General features: G+C 47.0%; 2 protein-coding genes across 2 annotated transcripts; one reads left to right on the plus strand and one right to left on the minus strand.

The window, feature by feature from the left end:
• Window positions 1-5,690: 5,690 nt before the first annotated feature.
• LOC136545361 (uncharacterized) lies at window positions 5,691-7,440 on the minus strand. Its single transcript, XM_066537387.1, has 2 exons — window positions 7,338-7,440; window positions 5,691-7,241 (listed from the first exon to the last, which is right to left on the minus strand). The coding sequence occupies exon 2, from the start codon at window positions 7,224-7,226 to the stop codon at window positions 5,784-5,786; it is 1,443 nt and encodes a 480-aa protein (XP_066393484.1). The 5' UTR covers window positions 7,227-7,241; window positions 7,338-7,440; the 3' UTR covers window positions 5,691-5,783.
• Window positions 7,441-8,596: 1,156 nt separating this feature from the next.
• On the plus strand, window positions 8,597-9,589 carry LOC136543436 (uncharacterized). The gene is made up of 2 exons (XM_066535883.1): window positions 8,597-9,227; window positions 9,344-9,589. Exons 1-2 carry the CDS (start codon window positions 8,597-8,599, stop codon window positions 9,430-9,432), a joined length of 720 nt encoding a protein of 239 aa, XP_066391980.1. The 3' UTR covers window positions 9,433-9,589.
• Window positions 9,590-19,825: the final 10,236 nt, after the last annotated feature.

Consider the following 19,825-nt stretch of genomic DNA (forward strand, 5'->3'; position numbering starts at 1 on the left):
CACCGGACCGCCCTCCGCGCCGCCGGACCGACCTCGGCCGCTGGGCCGCCACCCCCCGCAGCCGGACCGCCACCCTCCGCCGCCGGATGGGCACCCCCCGCTGTCGGGCCGCCGCCTTCCCATGCCGCCGCCACCGGCCCCCGCCTTCCCGGCGCGTCGGCGCGACTCTCGGCCCGGCCCCTGGCGCGACGCCCCTCCCGCCGCCGCACTGCGGCTCGGCCACCCGGCGCCCCTGCCTCCCAGCGGCCGCCGCCGGGTTGTCCCCCTCGCCTGGCCACCCCCTCGCCGGGTAGCCACCTGCTCGATCTCCACCCCTGCTCCGTGACTGCCCCCACCTGGCCACCTTGCCTCGTCCCAAGAACCGATGAGCCCTTCCTCTCTCCTCCTTATCCTCCCCAGATCGAGCTCCTGCAACTTGGATGTGTAATTTTTACTCATTGGATGTGCTTGTAGTAGTATATTGAGAATATCATGTTTTGTCTCATGGTTAAAGAACTGCCTTGTAGTAGTATATTGAGAATTTCGGCAGCTACAGATTTAGACAAAGAGAGAGCATAAAGCATTCCATGAAATCCTGATTGTCTGCCCAGCATAAATGGATCATAGATAAGAGATCACGTATTGAGAGGAAAGCTTAGGTTCTATGGAGGTGGAGATGGACATGTGATAAGGGTGATCAAGCTCTAACTTGGAAAAGAAGAAAGAGAAAAACAAAAATCCTATGGAGATCAAGGCAAAGGTATATGATAGGATTTTGTTTTGGCACTCAAGACACCATAGAGGGTGTGAGGGTGTTTAGGATAGATAGCCGTTCTATTAAGAGGGAAAAAACTTGGCTAAGCGATTATTGAGTGCCACTAGGTGAGATGATTCATGCATAGGCATTAGGACCTAGTGTGCTAAGAATTAACCCTTGAAAAATGCTTGGAAAAATGCTAACACACATGCACATGGGTTATACATTTTGTGGTTAGCAACTTGGAAACAAGGGTGAAGTGTTTGAGGAGATAGAATAAGAAAAGGAGGAGAAGGCAGGGGACCGGACCCTGCTGGCGTAGGGGTTCCAAACCTAGGAGTGAGTCCAGTCCAGACTGCAACCCTAGCCAGTGGACGGCCTTGGCGGCCCTGGACCCAGCGCCGCTGGACGACCGGACGTAGGGCGCAGGGTCCGGTCTCGGCGTGGCAGCACCAGGCGCGCGAGCAGGTGGATTCAGACCGTGGCGTGTGGGAGCTCTGGACCCACAGTGCAGGGTCCGGTTGTGGCACAGCAAAGGCCTCGGTTGCGTAATGCAAGGAGGAGAACCGGACTCGCACTGTGGCAGTCAGGTTGCTTGAGCCGGACTAGGTCCAGTCTCAAAATCGCACTCGGGGAGCTTTCTGCATGAAAATTGAAGCAACCAGACCCGCGGGTGCTGGGGGTCCGGACCCTAACTGCTAGGTCCAGTCCGGTTGCATTGACTAAGAGCTATTGGCGCTGATCAAGTTACCGTTGAGATCCAACGTCTGTGGTTGAACGCAGGGACAGGTGGCGCACATCCATGAACCGGACACTCACTGTAGATGGTCTGGACCTAGGGTCCGGTCTCCGGAGGTCCCATGAGCATATATAACGGCTAGTGGAGCTTGTGTGACTCTATAAATAGTAGAGGTACAGCTTGGGCTCACTATCTTGCACATTTTCATCAGTGATACATCCTTGTGAGCTTAAGCAAATATCTCCCACTCATCTCCTCCATTGATTCATCATCAAAGTGAGATTGAGAGTTATCCTTTGTGCATTTGCTTGAGTGATTGCATCTAGTGGCACTTGGGAATTATTGTGGCTGCGGTTTTCTTTGTTACTCTTGGTGGTTGCTGCCACCTAAACGGCTTGAAGCAGCTTGTGGTGATTGGCATGAGGTGGAGCTTGTTCATGGCCATGCTAATCATGATTGTAAGGGGTTCTTGACCTTTGCCTGGTGGAGAGCCAAAAGGTACTCTAGTGGATTGCTCGTGTCATTGAGTTACCCTCACTTTGGGTAGGTTCTTGTGACGCCCTAGTGAACGGCTTGGTGTGGTGCCAATTAGCTCGCGAACCACCAAGTGTGTGGTCGACACAACGGGGACTAGAGTGCCGGCAAGTACGTGAACCTCAAGATAAAATCGTGTGTCTCCCGGTGTTCATTTGGTATTCATTGACTGATTGATCATCTCTTGCCACGTGCGGTATACCTCTTGCATTTATATTCCTAGAGATATCTTGTGTAGAGGTAGCTGAGTAGCTAGTGTAGCTTAGCTTAGTTGGTAATTTAGTTGTTTAGCTAGCTCACTAGTGTAATGTGATCATAGCAACTAGAATTATTGGTGTAGGTGGCTTGCAACCTTTGTAAAGCTAGAGCAAATTTGCATTTCGTCATTTAGTGTACTAACCATTTGCTATAGTGAATTTGTAGATAATTTTTATAGGCTACTCACCCCCTTCTAGCCATTTAGGACCTTTCATGCCTGTTGGGTGATATGGACCACAAGAAACAGAGTTTTCTTCAATTATGGTCAGATCAACATCAATGTTGGGAAATGGGAGTTTAAAGATGAACTTGGCTTGTGTGCACACAAAGCCAAGTCTAACAGGCAAGGCCCTCTTAGTCTTTGGAGAGATAGCTATAATGTTTAATTTATCTTTTTTTATTTTGGGCCTAGCTGACCTCACTTTGTTGTACATAAACCATTCTTTCATTTAATCAAAAAAGCAAAAAAAAAAAGAGAAGTGGGCTCCCCTACCTGTTCGGTCAAAAAAAGTTACAAAAATATATATTTTATATTTTCAGGGTAACCTAATTTGTTTAGAATAAATTATGATTTTAAAACAACCTACAGAAAATGGATGAGCGCAGTACTGCGGCACCATACATGCACCACCTAATGGGTGGTTCTAGGTCAGTACTAGAGGTAGGTGTTCGGTCTGTTCATTTTTTTTGGTTCGATCTGTTCAGTCTCTGAAAAATTCGGGTTTGAAAAAACAAGAACTGAAATTTACAAAAAAAAAATGCTATATTACAGGCGTCTAAATTTTCAATTTTTTCAGGTGACGGATCTGAGCCATTGGATCAAGATCCAACGTCCCCAGCTGACCCAGCGTTGTTCATCTTCTTCATCGGCTCATTGCCTTCCACCCCGACTCCCGGCTCCAGCCCGCTCCCCCGCCGCCGGCCGAGCCCTAGCGCGCCCGCGATGGCCGCCTTCCCACCCCCCTCGCCGGAGCTCCCCCGACCCGACTTGACCCGGCCGCCTCCACCGCAACCAGGGCCCCTAAACCGCCCTCCACCATCCCCACCGTCTGGACTGCCTACCTAAGATACAGAACTCTAAAAATGATTTAAGCACAATAACTATGCCAAGTACTATTTTAATGCAAGGCTTTGCCACGTCAGGTCTTTTAACTGAAATGCATCAATCCACAATACCCGTCGGGCGTCGGGGAGGGAGAGAGAGAGAGAGGGAGCAGAGTGTTGAGCGGAGCGTCGCCTGAAACTCTCATATATATTAATCAACTGAGATATAAGAGGTGTGAAAACAATAATAGGAACCGAACCCAAAAATGGAAATATTTCGGTTCGATCTATTCGGTCCACTGAATTGACCAAATGTTGTTCGAATATTTTTTCTCATGCTCTTCAAACATAAAAATAATTTCTTTAGTCATTTCTTTCCAAATATTGTCTTCTTTGACCTCATAAAACATATACAATAAAGATAGTAATTTTAGTGTAATCTGACAGTTTATACCTTAGATTAAGAGCAATAAATACAAGTATGAACACATTATTAGATCACTCACTATTTGTGACTTGTGAGAGGCCTATTCAGGTTATTCAGTCTATTCAGGTTTTAGAGCCTAAAAAACTGAGCCTAACCCGTACCATGAATTAAAATAAAATCAAAACCAAACCCGAGACTCGAATAGACTGATAATTCATGTTATTCGGATTCGGTTCAGGTCGGTTTTCGGGTTAAAAGGGCCCACCCCTATGGGTCGTTGCCTTAATTTTTTTCTTCTTTCTTTTATCATTTTAATATTTAGAGTTTTAGACTATGATTTTCGAATCTATTCAACGGCAAAAAAAAGAAACTTTATCTCTACGGAGTACACTTGAGTCATTACACTAGACTAGAAAACAAAGTCACAAACTCCTTATAACCAGTATAAACGATCTTATAAGATGCTACGACGGAGCGACACATCTTTTTTTCTAAAGAAAGTATACCACATTAGAGATCGGAATAAAGAGAAATGGTTGTGCATTTTAGGCAGCGGTGATCGCTCATTTGGTGTCCTTCCATCCTTTATTGTCTTTCCTCGAGCCCTTGGTTATTTTCACATGAAGAGTCTGTAACTGTACCCTCAAATTTGAGTTTGTTTGATGAAAGGTTTCACCATATGTAGTTCTTAACATCTTCGGAGGACTGTAATTCAGTTGGTTCCCCACAGAGAGCAATAGTTTATCAGCCTTTACTATCCGATCAATTGCATTTATCTGCTATCAACAATACCTTAAACATAAGCACCTTAATACAAGCATAATGATTTTTTAGAACTTAGATGCAAGAACCAAGAATCACATCGACACTCCAATGCCATCTGTTACATCTAGTTCAACAAACAAAAGCCCATCACTGTTGCATACTTGCAAGACATCATCATCTTCTGAAATCTGGATGCAGGGAATAGAAACGCCGTAACCTTTCCCTCTGATATATTTTCTGCACAATTCAATGCTAAAGTATTGTATAGCTTAAACATTTGTCTTGAAACTTAAAATTCATCATTTAAACATCCAGGGAGAGTCTGCTAGTTTACCAGCAAGAATATCATCAAATTCATTATTAACTAACATGTAATGGCTCGATATTCAGTCCCCTGATTTCATCACAAATTCACATGAAAATGCCTGAGGGCCCTTTCCTGTAATTGCTTCCTGAACTTTGGCACTTCACCTCATCACCTAGCTAACCTGTAGACCTTTGGCACTATTTCCTGATACAACTTTTTCACAAGGAGAACATCCACAGCTCAGAACTTTCACAATAAACTATATACGAGTTCTTTTGGCATTTGAGTTTCAGTTGAGAAGCGCCATGTAATATCTCAAGTATCATAATTCACACAAAGCTAACTTGTACAGTTAAACTAAGTAGCTGCAAAGTACCAGACAAACTATTAGCTGCAGAAATACAGAACAGGCCTACAGCGAAGCAAGCTCTGATATCACAGGCACAATCAAACAGCATATATAGAAAAGCTATGCTCTGTCATGTACTTTTCATCACTAGACTTTTTTTTTAGGTTAATGTGGCAGAGCTTTCGTTTTTATTTTTCTGTTACCATGTGTTGCTTTCAATACCTTGAAAGATTCAGTATAAACGAACATGTACTGGGCTAAGGAAAAAATAAAAGAAAAACACCAGATAGTGATCACCCACTAGTAAAGCCGCTTGTGCTGATTTGTATGGCTGATTTTTTGGGAGAGAAAAATATTGTACCAGGGCTTATAAGCTGGCTTTTAAGAGCAGCCGAACAGGCCATTTTGGAAGCACAAAGCATTGAGACAACTAGGTGTAAAGCTATCTTACATATAAGTCTGAACAGGTTGCAGTATTAATTGGACCACAAACATAACCATTTGGAGCACCAGTAAAAGGTATCACCGAATCCTACTACATTTACTCAATTTGCCAGGTACAACATAATTGGAAACTCTGATTTCGGATGAACGTCCTAATAAGTAGCCCACAAGCAACAATTTTCAGTGCTTATTTTCAAGTGCTGACAACTCTTTGAAGTAAGGAACATATGGAGCGATAAACTGAAAGCCAGTTCCAAGAGTGCAGAGATGACACACTTCCTTGCTGTCCATGTTATATGATATCAGCTCCTGGTTAAAGTGCTGAATAAGAAATACCAAATTGTGATCTGGATGAATTGCAACCACTTCGAAGCCATCGATCGTTTGGCCAGTTATCTTTCCAAACAGCTTCAAAAAGCTTACAGTGTCCTTCAGGACCCATTCTTCTGTATCATAGTCCTCAAGAACCCATATGAACAATTCATTACTCTGCTGTTCTGGGGAGATTTCATCATGACCCAGGTCAGCATGGTAGATCAAATGCAAACGACCTTGGGACTGGCCAACATAATCAGAACACGGCCGGAACTCATCGCCCTCCTGAAAGGGCACAGGGATGATCTTCCTTGTGTTGCCTTCCACGTCCATCACAGCTATCTGATCCCCCACAGACAAGACCGCATACAGCATGCCATTAACATATGCGATGCCTAAGCCAGGTGCTATGCGAAGGTCACTCCAGTCACTTCTGACAGGACTCCACACCCCAGATTTAGACGAGTAGATGTGCACTGGTATCATGTCCACCCTGCTCTGGACCAAATGGAAGTGGGAAGAGGCAGCCGGATCAAAAACCAAATAGGCGAACGACAGCCATTTCATGTCAGGGTCAGGCACAACGACCCATTGCTCAGTCGCAGGGTTGGACACGATATAGCTCTTGCTAAGTGATTCGCCTGATCCCTGGATACAGCCAAAGAGGAGGAGGCCATTGCAGTCATCCAAGACACAAATGTTCACAATGCCCGGCAGTTCAGTCAGGAACGGGAAGCAATGGTCCACAGGACGCGGGGGTCTCCCTAACATGTCGATGAAATGCACACAGACTTGGTGTTGCAAGTTGTCATTGTCGCCTCCATCACTACTGCTGTCTTCACCATCTCCATCATCACTGTCATTGTCGTCGCCACCTCCATCGTCACCGCTCTTGTCTTCACCATCTGTATTGACACTGTGGCTATCGTCGCCGCCTCCATCACTGCCGCCGACTTCACCACCTCCATTATCACTGTCGGAGTTTTTGCCGCCTGCATCACTACCACTGTCTTCGCCATCTCCATCATCACTGTCAGAGTTGTCGCTGCCTCCATCACTGCCGATGTCTTCGCCACCTCCATCGTCACTGTCGGAGTCGTCGACGCAGCGGTCAACAACTAAGAAGAACCCTTCTAGGGTCTGAGGTAGCTTCTTGCGGTTGAGGGGGTCAGTGATGAGGTCGCACCAGGCCTTGGAGACGCACTTGCATCTGCAGAGTGACTTAAACGGAACGCGGGAGAGGATCTCCACCAGGGTGTCGTCAGGGAGGCCGGCCACCGCGCCCACGCTCCTCTTGGAGAAGTCCATGTCACCGCGAGCAATCTGCGAACCGGCAGATCGAGACGGGGAATTTGAATGAAGATGCACTTGCGAGAGAGAGAGAGAGAATGCAGCATCGGGGAGGCAAGCGGAACGTACCAGCCAGCAGGGAAGCGTACCGACGCCGGAGATGGCTGGGGCCGACTGACGGTGGCGGCGCTGGACGGTGCCGAGGAAGCGAAATCGACACAGGAATTGGGGAAATTCTGGGAGGCCTTTAACTGTGTGTCATTATAAAAAGTTGATAATTATCTATATGTCATTAAAAAAAAGTTGAGTTAACTATTTTATCCTTCACGCCACTTTCGTCATATTTAACTCTAACGGTGTCAAACTGCGGTTGTGAAAAGTTCAAAATATCCTGAGGTCTGAATATGCAATTATTGGCTGCGTTCACTGGTCTGATTTTTCCAGACCAGCCGGCTGCTCCTCCTTATAAAACACTGTTCATCAATCGACTGCTACAGTGTTCCTCTCTCACAAAACCATCCAGTTTCAGCTAAGTTTCAGACCAGCGAACGAGGCCATTTTTTTTAGACATCTTAATGACCTCAAATGAAAAAACTCAAAACTAGAAAGTTGTAGATCTCGACAATATCTATAAAAATTATCTTCATTTAATTCTGTAAAAAAATATGATTTGATATTATTAATGTCTTAGAAAAATCATATTTTTTATATAGAATCAAATAAAGATAATTTTATAAAAATATTGTAGATCTCGATGAGATATATAACTTTTTAGTTTTGAGTTTTTTTCATTTGAGATCATTAAGATGCTAAAAAATTAATTGTATATTTAGACCTAAGGGTATTTTTGACTTTTCACACACGTAGTTTGATTAAATCTGACAGAAGTAACATGAAGGACAAAAGAGTTAAGAGCAATGACACCTATAAAAATTTAACTTTTAATAACTTATAGGTAATTACTAACTTTTATAATAACAGACTAGTAAAAGCCTCGTATTCTAAACCCTAGCACCTTGTCTGATCGGGGCTTGGGCAGAGATGGAAGGGGCAAAGGGCTAAGGAAGCGGCGTTGACCAGGAAGAAGAAGCTGGGAAACAACATGCGGCTACGGCTGCGCCACCCATCCGAGGGTGACGTGGAGCGCTGCTGTCCACAGAAGACGAATCCGGGGCGACGTTGCTGCACGTATGAATTCCGGGTGACGTAGGCACGCGCGAGCTGAAGTGCTAGACCCTCTCCAACAATGCAACCCAAATACAAAATAGGTCGTCTATAGTGTTTTTTTACCAGAAACACGGTCCAACGGATGACCCAAACATAGCACGTATTTTGCGTTCAAGGCGATCCGATACGCAAATAAACGTCTCGAGTGGGAGACGACGCAAATGTCTAGACCACCGACGGCTCGCGTTGCGCGCCCACCCGGCACCACCGCGCGGCCCCTCCCCTCGCTCCTGCCTCCGTTCCTCCCTCGCATCTCTCTCCCTCTCTCTGCCTTCCCTCCATTTCTCTCCCTTCCCCTCTCCCTTCGTTTTTCTCCCCCGCAGGCGCGTGGCTTCCTCCCGTCCGCCCCCATCACGTGGTCGCTGGCCTCCATCCCCACCACCACCGCCGCCCTAGGCCCGTCGCCGGACCTCCCATCTGCCGGATCGGGAGGTCCTCTGCCGGTGCTGGGCTGGGACGCGGTCTGGGCGCTCGAGGACCAGCAGCGCTGCCGCCTCCACCGGATCTGGGAGCGCGGCGTCGCGTGGAAGCCCTCCTCGCCGGGCTCCGAAGGGGCTGCGCCGGCGCCCGTGGTCTTCCGCCTCGACCACGGCGGGGAGGTCGACGCCGATGGCAATTGCCTCTTCACCGCCGAGCGGACGGTCGACGCGCGCGAGCTCGGGCACCGCGCTATGCGCCGGTTCGCCAAGGTCTACACCGCCGCGGGGGAGGACGACAAGGCCTCCATCGACGCCGCCGTGAGGCACCTCTACGCGCCGCCATCCAGGAGCTCGTTGATCTTGGCATTCAAAGGTACCACGACTCGCGGATCTGCCCTTGCTCGCTGCTCACTGCTTGCTCAAATCTTTTATTTGATTTTCTCGCCGGTTATTTGATTTTCTCGCCGGATCTCGTGCCGGAGCTCGCAGCTCGGTGGCTGGCCGCGAGGAAGACGAAGACGGAGGAAACTGGGAGTCTTTGGGGTCGCTGTTGGAGAAGGAGGGTTTTGGGATCGTGACCCTTTGCCTGTACGTGACTCAAATGCTTGGAATAGATCTCATATTTGTGTTTTATCGTTGGAGAAAGTCTTAGTAGAGGGAAATGTCTGACCAGGCTGCAGTATTAACTGGACCACATACATAACCAATCGAGGCACAAGCATCAGTTAAAGGTATCACCCAATCCTACTAAATTTACCCAAGCTGCGGTACACCATAACAGCCAGGATCAAGAGTGCAGAGACGGCACACTTCCTTGCTATCCATGTTATATGATCTGAGCTCATCTTTATAGTGCTGAATAAGAAATACCAAATTGTGATTTGGATGAATTGCAACCACTTCGAATTCATTGGTCGTTCCGGGACTTATCGATCCAAAGACCTTCAAAGAGGTTACAGTGTCTGTATCATAATCCTCAAGAACCCATATGACCAGTTCATAATTCTGATTTTCTCTCTCTGTGTGTGTGTGTGTGTGTGTGGGGGGGGGGGGGGGGGGGTCATCATAATCCAGGTCAAGGTCAGCATGGTAAATCAAATGCAAACGCCCTTGGGATTGGCCAACATAATCATAACATAGCCTGAACTCATCGCCCTTCTGTAAGGGAACATGGATGGTCTTCCTTGTGTTGCCTTCCACATCCATCACAAGTATCTGATTCATTCCCCCATACAAGACCACATACACCATGCCATTAGCATACGCGCTGGCCCTGCGCAAGCGAAGGTCACTCCAGTCTATTCCGACAGGACTCCACACCCCAGAGTTAGACGAGTAGATGCGCACTGCTATCGTAAACAAAACCTTGTTCTCGACCAAATGGAAGTGGGAAGAGGCAGCCGGATCGAAAACCTGGTCAATTCAACAGCCTTTTAGTACAATAGATTTGTTTTCATTTGAGAGAATCACAATGTTTCAGCGTTTCATTCTTTGCTTCATGTTTTCTATGCAGAGCAAATGCAAGGCTTTCTCTACATACACAGTTGAACTTTTATCAGTAGGTTTTACAACAATATTGTCAATACACAACCGGACTCAGTGGATTTGCCGAGTGTCAGGGGCACTCGGCAAAGCCCAATTTGCACTCGGCAAAGGCCACTCGGCAAAAAATGGGCCGGCAAAGGCGTCTTTGCCGAGTGCCTTTTGTCGGGCAATCGGCAAAGCCTTTGCCGAGTGCCCGACACTCGACAAAGTTGGAACCGAAAAAAATGGGAAAGAAAACCCGAAAAAAATGGGAATTTTTTTTAATCGGTGGAGGCCCCCCCCCCCACCGGCCAGCGCTCGTCCATCTCCGGCATTTTTCGCGTAAAATTCGCGGCTACGAGGCCGGTGACCTCTCCCTCACGCATCATCTCCTCTAACCACTGCACCACACTGCCACATATGTCTAGATTCCGTTTTGGTTCCCCACATATTATACTAAACCGAGTGTAAATTGCTTGTTTGAGGCCCTAAACGAATTCAAATAAAAAGTTGTAAACTACAAAGTTTCATAACTTTTTGAGATCTACACTTTTAGTTTAGGAAGTTTTTCCATCCGAGGTCGTTTACAAAATTTGAATTTCAAAATTTTGAAATTCAAACACAGTTTTGCATGACAAGATGATTTCAAATCAAAAAGTTGCCAACTACAATGTTTCATAACTTTTCGAGATCTACAGAGTTTATTTTGGTTGTTTTTCAATCCGAGGTCGTTTGAAAAGTTCGAATTTTAAATTTTTGAAATTCAAACACAGTTTTGTATGACAAGATGATTTCAAATCAAAAGGTTGCCAATTACAAAGTTTCATAACTTTTCGAGATCTACAAAGTTTATTTTGGTTGTTTGGTCATCTGTTCATCCGACATGGTCGTTCTAACATTGTTCACAAAATCTTATATATCTCTCTTGTAGTTTCATAAACTACAAGAGAGATATGTTAGATTTGTGAACAAATTTACTTTCACTTTGTCATATGAAGAAAAGACCAAAACAAACATTGTACATCTTGATGAGTTATACAACTTTGTAGTTGAAAACTTTTTCATTTGAATTAATTTACTGCTTCAAAATGTGTTTTGAAATTTTCTTTGCCTAGTGTAAAAAAAACACTCGGCAAAGAGCTTCTTTGCCGAGTGTCAAAAAAACACTCGGCAAAGAAGCTTCTTTGCCGAGTATAAAAAAAACACTCGGCAACACTCGGCAAAGAAGCTTCTTTGCCGAGTGTTTTTTTTTGCCGAGTGTTTTTTTTTCCGCACTCGGCAAAGATGCCCGAAAAAAAACATTCGGCAATCCACTTGGCACTCGGCAAAGAGCCGGTCTCCGGTTGTGATAGAAGCAGAGTTTTTAAATTACATCACAAAGAGAAACATGAATCATTTTTCACAACTGCAAGCGAACACTACTGGAGGCGCCCTCTTTGCCGAGGGCCCAGGGCACTCGGCAAAGGCCCAAAAGCCCTCGGCAAAGGCTTTGCCGAGTACCGCTCTCGGCAAAGAGCCCTCGGAAAAAAAATTAACGGCAAAGAGCCTCTTTGCCGAGGGCCATTTGTCGGGCACTCGGCAAATCCTTTTCCGAGTGCCAACGGTGGCACTCGGCAAACAAAAGCAGTCGTCAACGGAGCTGCTCCGTTGACGGCGCCTTTGCCGAGTGCCGACAGTTAGGGCACTCGGCAAAGACATTTTTATTTCAAAAACTCTTTGCCGAGTGCCGCGGCGGCCAGGCACTCGGCAAAGACATTTTTTATTTTTTTCAAAAACTCTTTGCCGAGTGCCGCGGCAGTAAGGAACTCGGCAAAGACATTTGTTATTTTTTTAAAAAAAAAGCTCTTTGCCGAGTGCCTCCCCAGCTTGGCACTCGGCAAAGATTTTTTGCTTTTTTAAAAAAAAATCTTTGCCGAGTGCAATGTCCTGCCACTCGGCAAAGTTTCCCAGCTTTGCCGAATGTCATGACCATTGCACTCGGCAAATCAACCGAAATTGCAATTTTTTTTGTTTTTTGCATTCCACTGACACAAACAGTTCAAATATATATCACATGTCACATATATATCACAAACATCACAATAATCACATATATATCACAACGAAACCATTTTTACACATTATATCACACCACAACTCAAATAACAACATATCGCAACCACAAGTCAAATATCACAACCACAAGTCACAAATTCACAACCACAGTCCATCAAGTCCAAGCACAAGTCACAACCACAAGTGAAGCTCAAGTCCAAGCACATGACGAAGCTCAACTCCTCAAAAAGGCGACCTATGACACGATGGTGAAGCAAAGGCTCCATCATTCGGTGACGCATGAGCGGGGTTATTCGAACCCGCCGACGGAGGCTGCAAAAAGGATAAGAGGTTGCATGTGTGAGATTCATCTAGTAAGTTTCTATGTGAGACATTGGTGTATGTCATAGCTAGTGCAAGCATCTAGTAAGTTTCTATGTCAAGCATCTAGTAAATTGTGAATGTCAAGCATGGTTGTATGTCATAGCTAGTGCAAGCATGTAGTAAGTTTCTATGTCATGCATCTAGTAAGTTTATATGTCAAGCATCTAGTAAGTTTGTATGTCAACTATGGTTGTATGTCAAGGAAGCATCTAGTAAGAGTGAACTTTCATACTTACAGGAGTGGCTGTAGAAGTAGGCGGTGGAGGAGCTGCCAACGGCAAAGGTACACCCCCTTGCTGGACACTCCACATGAAGGCCTCCATTTCTTGCATCCTCCTCTCCTGGGCCGTGAACGCTTCCCTCTGGGCCTGCAGCTGCGCACTCTGAGCCTCGACCACGAGCTTCTGGGCCTGCAGCTCGGCCTGCAATACAACCTTGAATGTTTCAGTAATGCAAATGTAACTTATGTGTGCAAAGATGAACGTACGATGAGTAAAACAGGACGTACCTCGAGAGCGTCAACCCACTGCAGTGACAGAGTAGGCCGTGGGCGTATGGGCTGGCTGGAGCTCGTGCTCCGTGCTCGGAGCACGTCGAGAGAGGGAACAGTGGTGGAGTCGATGGCGCTGTCTGCAATCCATAGCCGCCCATGTTTCTTGCCTCCTTCTAGCCTCATGATGGTCTATGCATCAATGGGCTCAGTGCGCACATCGTAATCTTCCCCATGGACCTTCCTCACCTTTGAGGTGTACTCTTGGACCTTAGTGTGCACGGTCGGGTCGGAGTACACCTCACGCGGGGCAGACGGGTCGAAGGAGACAGAGAAAGACGCCCTGCCCATGTGGGACATAGCCCATGTAGAGAACTCCGAGACCTCCACGCCCGGGTGTGCAGCCTCCTGCGAGTAAGACGGCAAGATGGTGAGAAATAAGGCAGAACTCAGCATCAAATAAGATAAAAGAAATCACTTACATATGCTTGTTTGTAGGTGGGGAGGCTGCGGCTGCCTTGATGGTGAGTAGCACCTCGCCTCAGCAGACGTTGGTCCCGCTGCCTCGCGTGGTTCTGAGTGAAGTCGTTGGACAACCACCTGTCCACGATCATCTCCCAGCACACGGAGTGGGATCGGCACCACCAGGGAATCACCTACAAGTCATTGATTATTTGACATAGAAAAAGATAAAATTAAACCGACTTAATCTCAAAACGAACCATTATTAATGTTTGTCGTCTACCTCAAGGTACTGGGCCCGGGACAGCTCCACCTGTCTTGCATCAGGCTTGCTGATGGACTGCTTCAACACCACGGCGTAGTAGTCTCTGTGGGCCTGCACGCGCGCCTCGTGGTGCATGTCGGTGACGTACTTCCTACAGGCGGCGGTAGCCGCCTGATCCGCTTGGGCCTCAAGTCCTTTCTGCTTGAAATACCTCTGCATACAAAACCGATGTATCCATTCATTATTTCAATAAAAGACTTGCCCAATGAAAATGTTGTGCGAGAGAGACTTACCCAAAACTCCGCCAGTACCCGCTCCTGCTTGTTGCGGTACCTGTTGTCAGGGGCCAACTGGTACCTATCCCACGTGTAGGCCGGCTCCCGCACGTCCTCGGACACGTTCACAAGGCCGGGGTACCATTTCCTGCACAAAACACCAAGGATGCTCGCGGGGGAGCGTGCAGGAGCACCCGACAAAACCAACCATGCCCTGCACAAGTGATTAAGAAAATTTATCAGTTCCTCTTTTGATTTCCAACATTATCATATGAAGTAGTTGTGATAACATATATAGTTACTTACCTCTTTGCTATAGGGCGAATCAGTGCCCGGTTGCGAGGAAGCGGAGGCTGAGGGAGGCTCGTGGGACCTCGCTGGTAGACAGTCGGGGTAGCAGAACTGTCGCCCTCAGCGGCGTCGCCCTCGGTGGCCTCGTCCTCGGCCGCCTCGTCCTCGGTCTGTCGGACGTCCTCGTCCTTGACCTTGTCCTCGGGCGTGGCCGTCACGTGCTCCTCCTCCATCACCTCGTCTGAAGGTGGCGGGGAAGGAGTCCGCTTCCTCCTCCTAACCCTGGTCCTCCTCCTCTGACCTCCTGTGGACGCTACCCCTGACCCCGATCCCTCGTCTAAAACGGGAGGGCGTGGTCTCCCGTAAAGGGAGGCCATCTCACGTCGTGGATGGCTGCTCGCCATCACCTGCAATCACAAAGAATGAACAAGACTTATTAGTATATATATTAGAAATAGATTCAAAATAAATAAAGAAAACACAAACTAAAACAAACATAGTATTACATGTATTAGGAATAATCTTCATGATTAGGATCATAGGTGTCGTCATCACTGTCAAAATTGTCCAAATGGGCAACACTATCTGAAGGTTCTATGTTGTCTTCGTCGTCATTGCCTAGCCTTAATCGGTCAAGCATTTCTATGTCCTTGGCATTTTGCACCACATCTCCATCAACCTCGTCATCCTCCGTTTCATTGTCTACTTCTATTTCGATCGCTTCAGGTAAGACTATCTCAAACGTGCCTGGTAGCCCATCTTCTTGATAGAACTATCCATCATATGTGTTTGCGTTGAAGTTGTAATCGTCATCGTTTGGGGCAGGTAGTTTACCGTGTGGAGACACCTGGTGTACAATAGCCCAACCCTTAAGATCCGCTTTGTCTTGGTTGGCATATCGCGTATAGTACACCTACATGGCCTGTTGAGCCATAATGTAGACATCTTTTCCTGGATAGACAGAATCTTCTCGAATCTCGACTAGCCCAAGATGAGGGGTCTGTCTCATTTCTCGAGGATTAAACCAGTGGCATTTGAACACGACAGGTTTATGTTTGTGACCATGAAATGAGAGTTCATATATTTCCTCAACTCTACCATGATAGTCGAGGCCATCAGTGCTGGGCGTACAAACTCCGCTATTTGTGGTTTTCCGTTTGGGCCGAGTCTGCTCATATCTTGTTGTGTGGAAGCGATATCCGTTCACATCATAACCGGTAAATGACTGCACCCTAACATCATAGCCGCCTGCAACCTATCTCAACTCCTCACTCATGGACGAGTCAGTCTGGGCCTGCAAGCTCAAGCATGATAGGTCGTTATATTAATCGAACGAACGAGAAACTTGGAATATGGAACGTGGGAGCTAAATTGGACATTACCTTTTGTTTGAACCAAGAAATGAAATCAGGCCTCCCCGCACCCGCACCCCGAGAAAGAAGGATGTCATGTTCCTGTGAGGTAGGATCCCTTGATTGATGCCAGGACTCATGAACAAATTCCCTGTCCGAACGAGAATCAATGGGGTTGCATGAAGAATATTCAGGGCCTATTGAAACAAGTTCATTGAGAACTTACTCGACGAACGGCTGCACCTCAGGAAGGTTGGTCAACACATATAGCATGACACTTCGCCACTCTTCATTTCCCAATATCTTATTGGTCGATCCACTTGCGCTGCCGAGTTGGCCTTGGAACAGGCTGTGGGTCCATTCATTTTCGCCAACATTGTAACGAGGGAGTGGATTATGATTGCTAGGAAGTTTTGGCTTGTAGTATAGTGTTGTGAAGTTTGCCACCTCCTCCCTTAGACTTGCCTCTACAATGGAAGCCTCAATTCTGGCTTTATTTATACATTTCTTGCGAAGAGTCTTTAGACATCTCTCGATTGGATAGCACCACCGGGCTTGCACGGGCCCCCCCAAACGTGCCTCGGATGGGAGGTGCACAATCAGATGATGCATGGGCAAGAAGAAGCTAGGTGGAAAGATCTTCTCCAGCTTACAGAGCAACATAGGTGCCGCTTTTTCCAAGTCCTGAGCGATGGTCCGAGATATCTCCTTGGCACAAAGCTGACGGAAGAAAAAGCTCAACTCTACCAGCGCTTGCCAGACATGGTCAGGGACATAGCTTCGGACCATCACCGGAAGAAGCCACTCAATCCATATGTGGTAGTCATGACTCTTCATCCCGTTGACTCGTAAAGTGCCTAAGTTCACTCCCCTACTCAGATTCGCTGCATATCCATCTGGGAACATTAACGTCTTGATCCATTTTAGTACTTCCCTCCTTTGATCGGGTTCCAAGACAAAATCAACCTTAGGTCTTTTCCATTGTTTGTTTCGGCCACTAGGAGGCCGCATCTCTTGCTTCGGTCTATCACACAACGTCGCTAGGTCCACTCTAGCCTTAACGTTGTCCTTAGACTTGTCAGTGTTCATGAGAGTTCCCCAAAGTGCCTCGGCGATATTCTTTTCGGTGTGCATTACATCAATGTTATGTGGCAGAAGAAGGTCATCGAAATAGGGGAGCCTCGTCAAGCCAGACTTATGAGTCCACATATGTTCCTCACCATATCCCACAAAACCACCTCCTTCATTGGGCACGAGAGCATCTATCTGAGCACGCACCTCAGCACCACTCTTCATGCGTGGTTTAGGGTCTATCACTGCAACACCTTTCGTAAAATTCTTGATGTCTTGTCTGAATGGATGGTTAGAAGGGAGGAATTGACGATGCCTGTCGAACGATGAATACTTGTCACCCTTCTTCAACCAAATGAACCTCACAGCTTCCTTGCATATTAGGCACGGGAACTTCCCGTGGACACACCAGGCGGCGAATAACCCATACGCCAGGAAGTCATACAGGGAGTAGTGGTACCAAACATGCATCTTGAAGGATGATTTTGTAGCTCGGTCGTATGTCCATACCCCCTTCTCCCAAGCGTCGATCAATTCATCAATCATAGGCTCCATGTATACACCCATATTACTCCCTGGGTGTCCAGGAATTATCAACGACAAGAAGACGTTATGCCGTTGAAAGGAGATGCCGGGGGGGAGATTCAGGGGGATAACAAACACGGGCCAACATGTGTATGGGGCAGACAACCGTCCATAAGGATTGAACCCATCTTTTGCCAGCGCGACACGTACATTACGAGCCTCAGCTGCTTTGTCAGGATGTTTGTCATTAAAGTACGTCCATGCTTTGGTATCGGACGGATGCACCATCGTCCATGGCTTGTACCGTACACCTTCTTTATGCCATGTCATATGTTTCGCGGATTCCTCGGTCATGAAAAGCCGTTGGATCCTCGGCACAAATGGAAGGTGCCGTAGGACTTTCGCGGGGATCGTAAGCTGCCTCTTCTGGCCATCTCCAGAGTCTACCTCTAGGTACCTTGAGGATTTACACTTCGGACAGTACTTTGCATCCTTGTGATCTTTCCTAAATAAGACGCACCCCTTTGGACAAACATGTATCTTGTCATATGGCATCTTAAGCATATGAAGTAGTTTCTGTGACTCGTGCAAGTTCTTTGGCAGAATGTGCTTCTCCGGTAGCATGCTGCCAAACACGGCCAACATCTTATCAAAGCCTTCACGACTCAGATTTAACTCAGCCTTCAACCCCATAACACGTCCAATGGCATCCAGCTGAGAAACCGTTGTACTCTCATGAAGGGGTTTCTGTGTCGAGTCCAACATTTCGTAGAAGGCCTTAGCGGCTTCCTCCATCTCCTCCTTCTCACGTCCTTTTGCGAAGTGAGCTTGGTGAGTGTCATCTAGCATGTCTGCTATTCCGACATCATCATCAAAAGCCTCGAGGCGTGGTCTCACCACCTCCGCTCTTATATGATCTGCTTCACCATGGTGGATCCACCGGTGGTAGCCAGCCGTATAACCATTGTACACAAGATGTTTACCCATGGTCACCTTGTCTACCCTTCTGTTGTTGTCACATTTGCTACAGGGACACCAAAGTTTAGAATGTCCCTTAGCTACACCCGAGCTCCATGCATGTTCCAAGAAAGCATCTGTCCCATTCACCCACTCAATGTCAAAGTCACTCCTGCTTCTCCGGCCCGTGTACATCCACTGACGGTCTTCCATCCTTCCACATATACAGCACATAGTAATGTAACCATCAATTGCATCTACGCGGTGTTCCTACTCTCTAATAGGTGAGGATAGGTCCTAATCCCACCCGCGGATGCGTAGATGAGGTTAGTTTCCATGCTCCGCTCCCTATCCGAGACAGAATTTCGGCAGCACCTCCCCGTCGTTCTCTCAATACACGTCCTGCAAGGGAGAGTGTGTATCCAGAGAACAACAAGGAGGTGATGCCGAAAGTCTGCCTCGGACCGGAGCGGACCATGGAAACTAACCTCATCTACGCATCCGCGGGCTGTCCAAAAAATGTGGACAATCCGAAACAGATACGGTCGCAGATATGCAAAGATCCGCATACCTCCGACCGTATCTGTTTCGAACGGGAGACGCCTAACTGGGTTACGCGACCTACGACCATGATACGGATAGAGGGGTTATACCTAAGGTGCCGATGAGGTCAGGCTAGCGGGGCGGTGTCGAGTCTGTGCAATGGCGAGGCGACGCGGTGCAGGCAGACCCGCAACGCCCACGAAGACGATCGGGGTCCTCTGGTCCCCTCCGACGGATCCTCTGCAATATAAAAAGGCAACCGGTTAGTATTTGTTAAAAAATTCGGCAGCATCCCTGCACGGTGAGGTTTCCACAAGTTTCGAGCAAGTTGCGACGTGGAGATGTCTGGGTTTTATGCATCTGACGTCGCAACTTGCTCGAAACATTCTCAATTTTTTACCACAGTCTACACATGCGATGACATGACACATCGACAAGTTTCGTGATTTTTGGACTTTGTATGGACTTTATATAATTTTAAAACACTTTTCCGGTAAGTGGCTCGTCATGTTACGTGAAGAAGATGCGCGAAATTTGATGCGAGTTCGTGGATAGAGACTCAACATACACCAAATACCATGAATAACATTTTTCGAAGCACTAGATTATAATATTCCGTGCACTTGCAGTTCAAATTTGAATTATATATAAAAATTCAACATAATCAAATTAATCAACAAAATATAACAAAGAAACTAGAAAAAACACCAAATTTCAACATGAAGTTGTAAACAATGTAGGCGGGCCCAACAAAAAATTTGGGGTAAAAAAAACTGAAAATTTGCCGAGTGCCAGCTT

This window comes from Miscanthus floridulus, chromosome 3 (assembly GCF_019320115.1).
Source record: "Miscanthus floridulus cultivar M001 chromosome 3, ASM1932011v1, whole genome shotgun sequence".
NCBI lineage: Eukaryota > Viridiplantae > Streptophyta > Magnoliopsida > Poales > Poaceae > Miscanthus > Miscanthus floridulus.

Excerpts from the sequence above, each read along its gene's own strand:
- LOC136543436 (XM_066535883.1), top strand. The coding sequence starts at position 8,597 with ATGTCTAGACCACCGACGGCTCGCGTTGCGCGCCCACCCGGCACCACC. Across the intron at positions 9,228-9,343 it reads GTTGATCTTGGCATTCAAAG|CTCGGTGGCTGGCCGCGAGG; the intron begins GTACCACGACTC and ends CGGAGCTCGCAG.
- LOC136545361 (XM_066537387.1), bottom strand. The coding sequence starts at position 7,226 with ATGGACTTCTCCAAGAGGAGCGTGGGCGCGGTGGCCGGCCTCCCTGAC.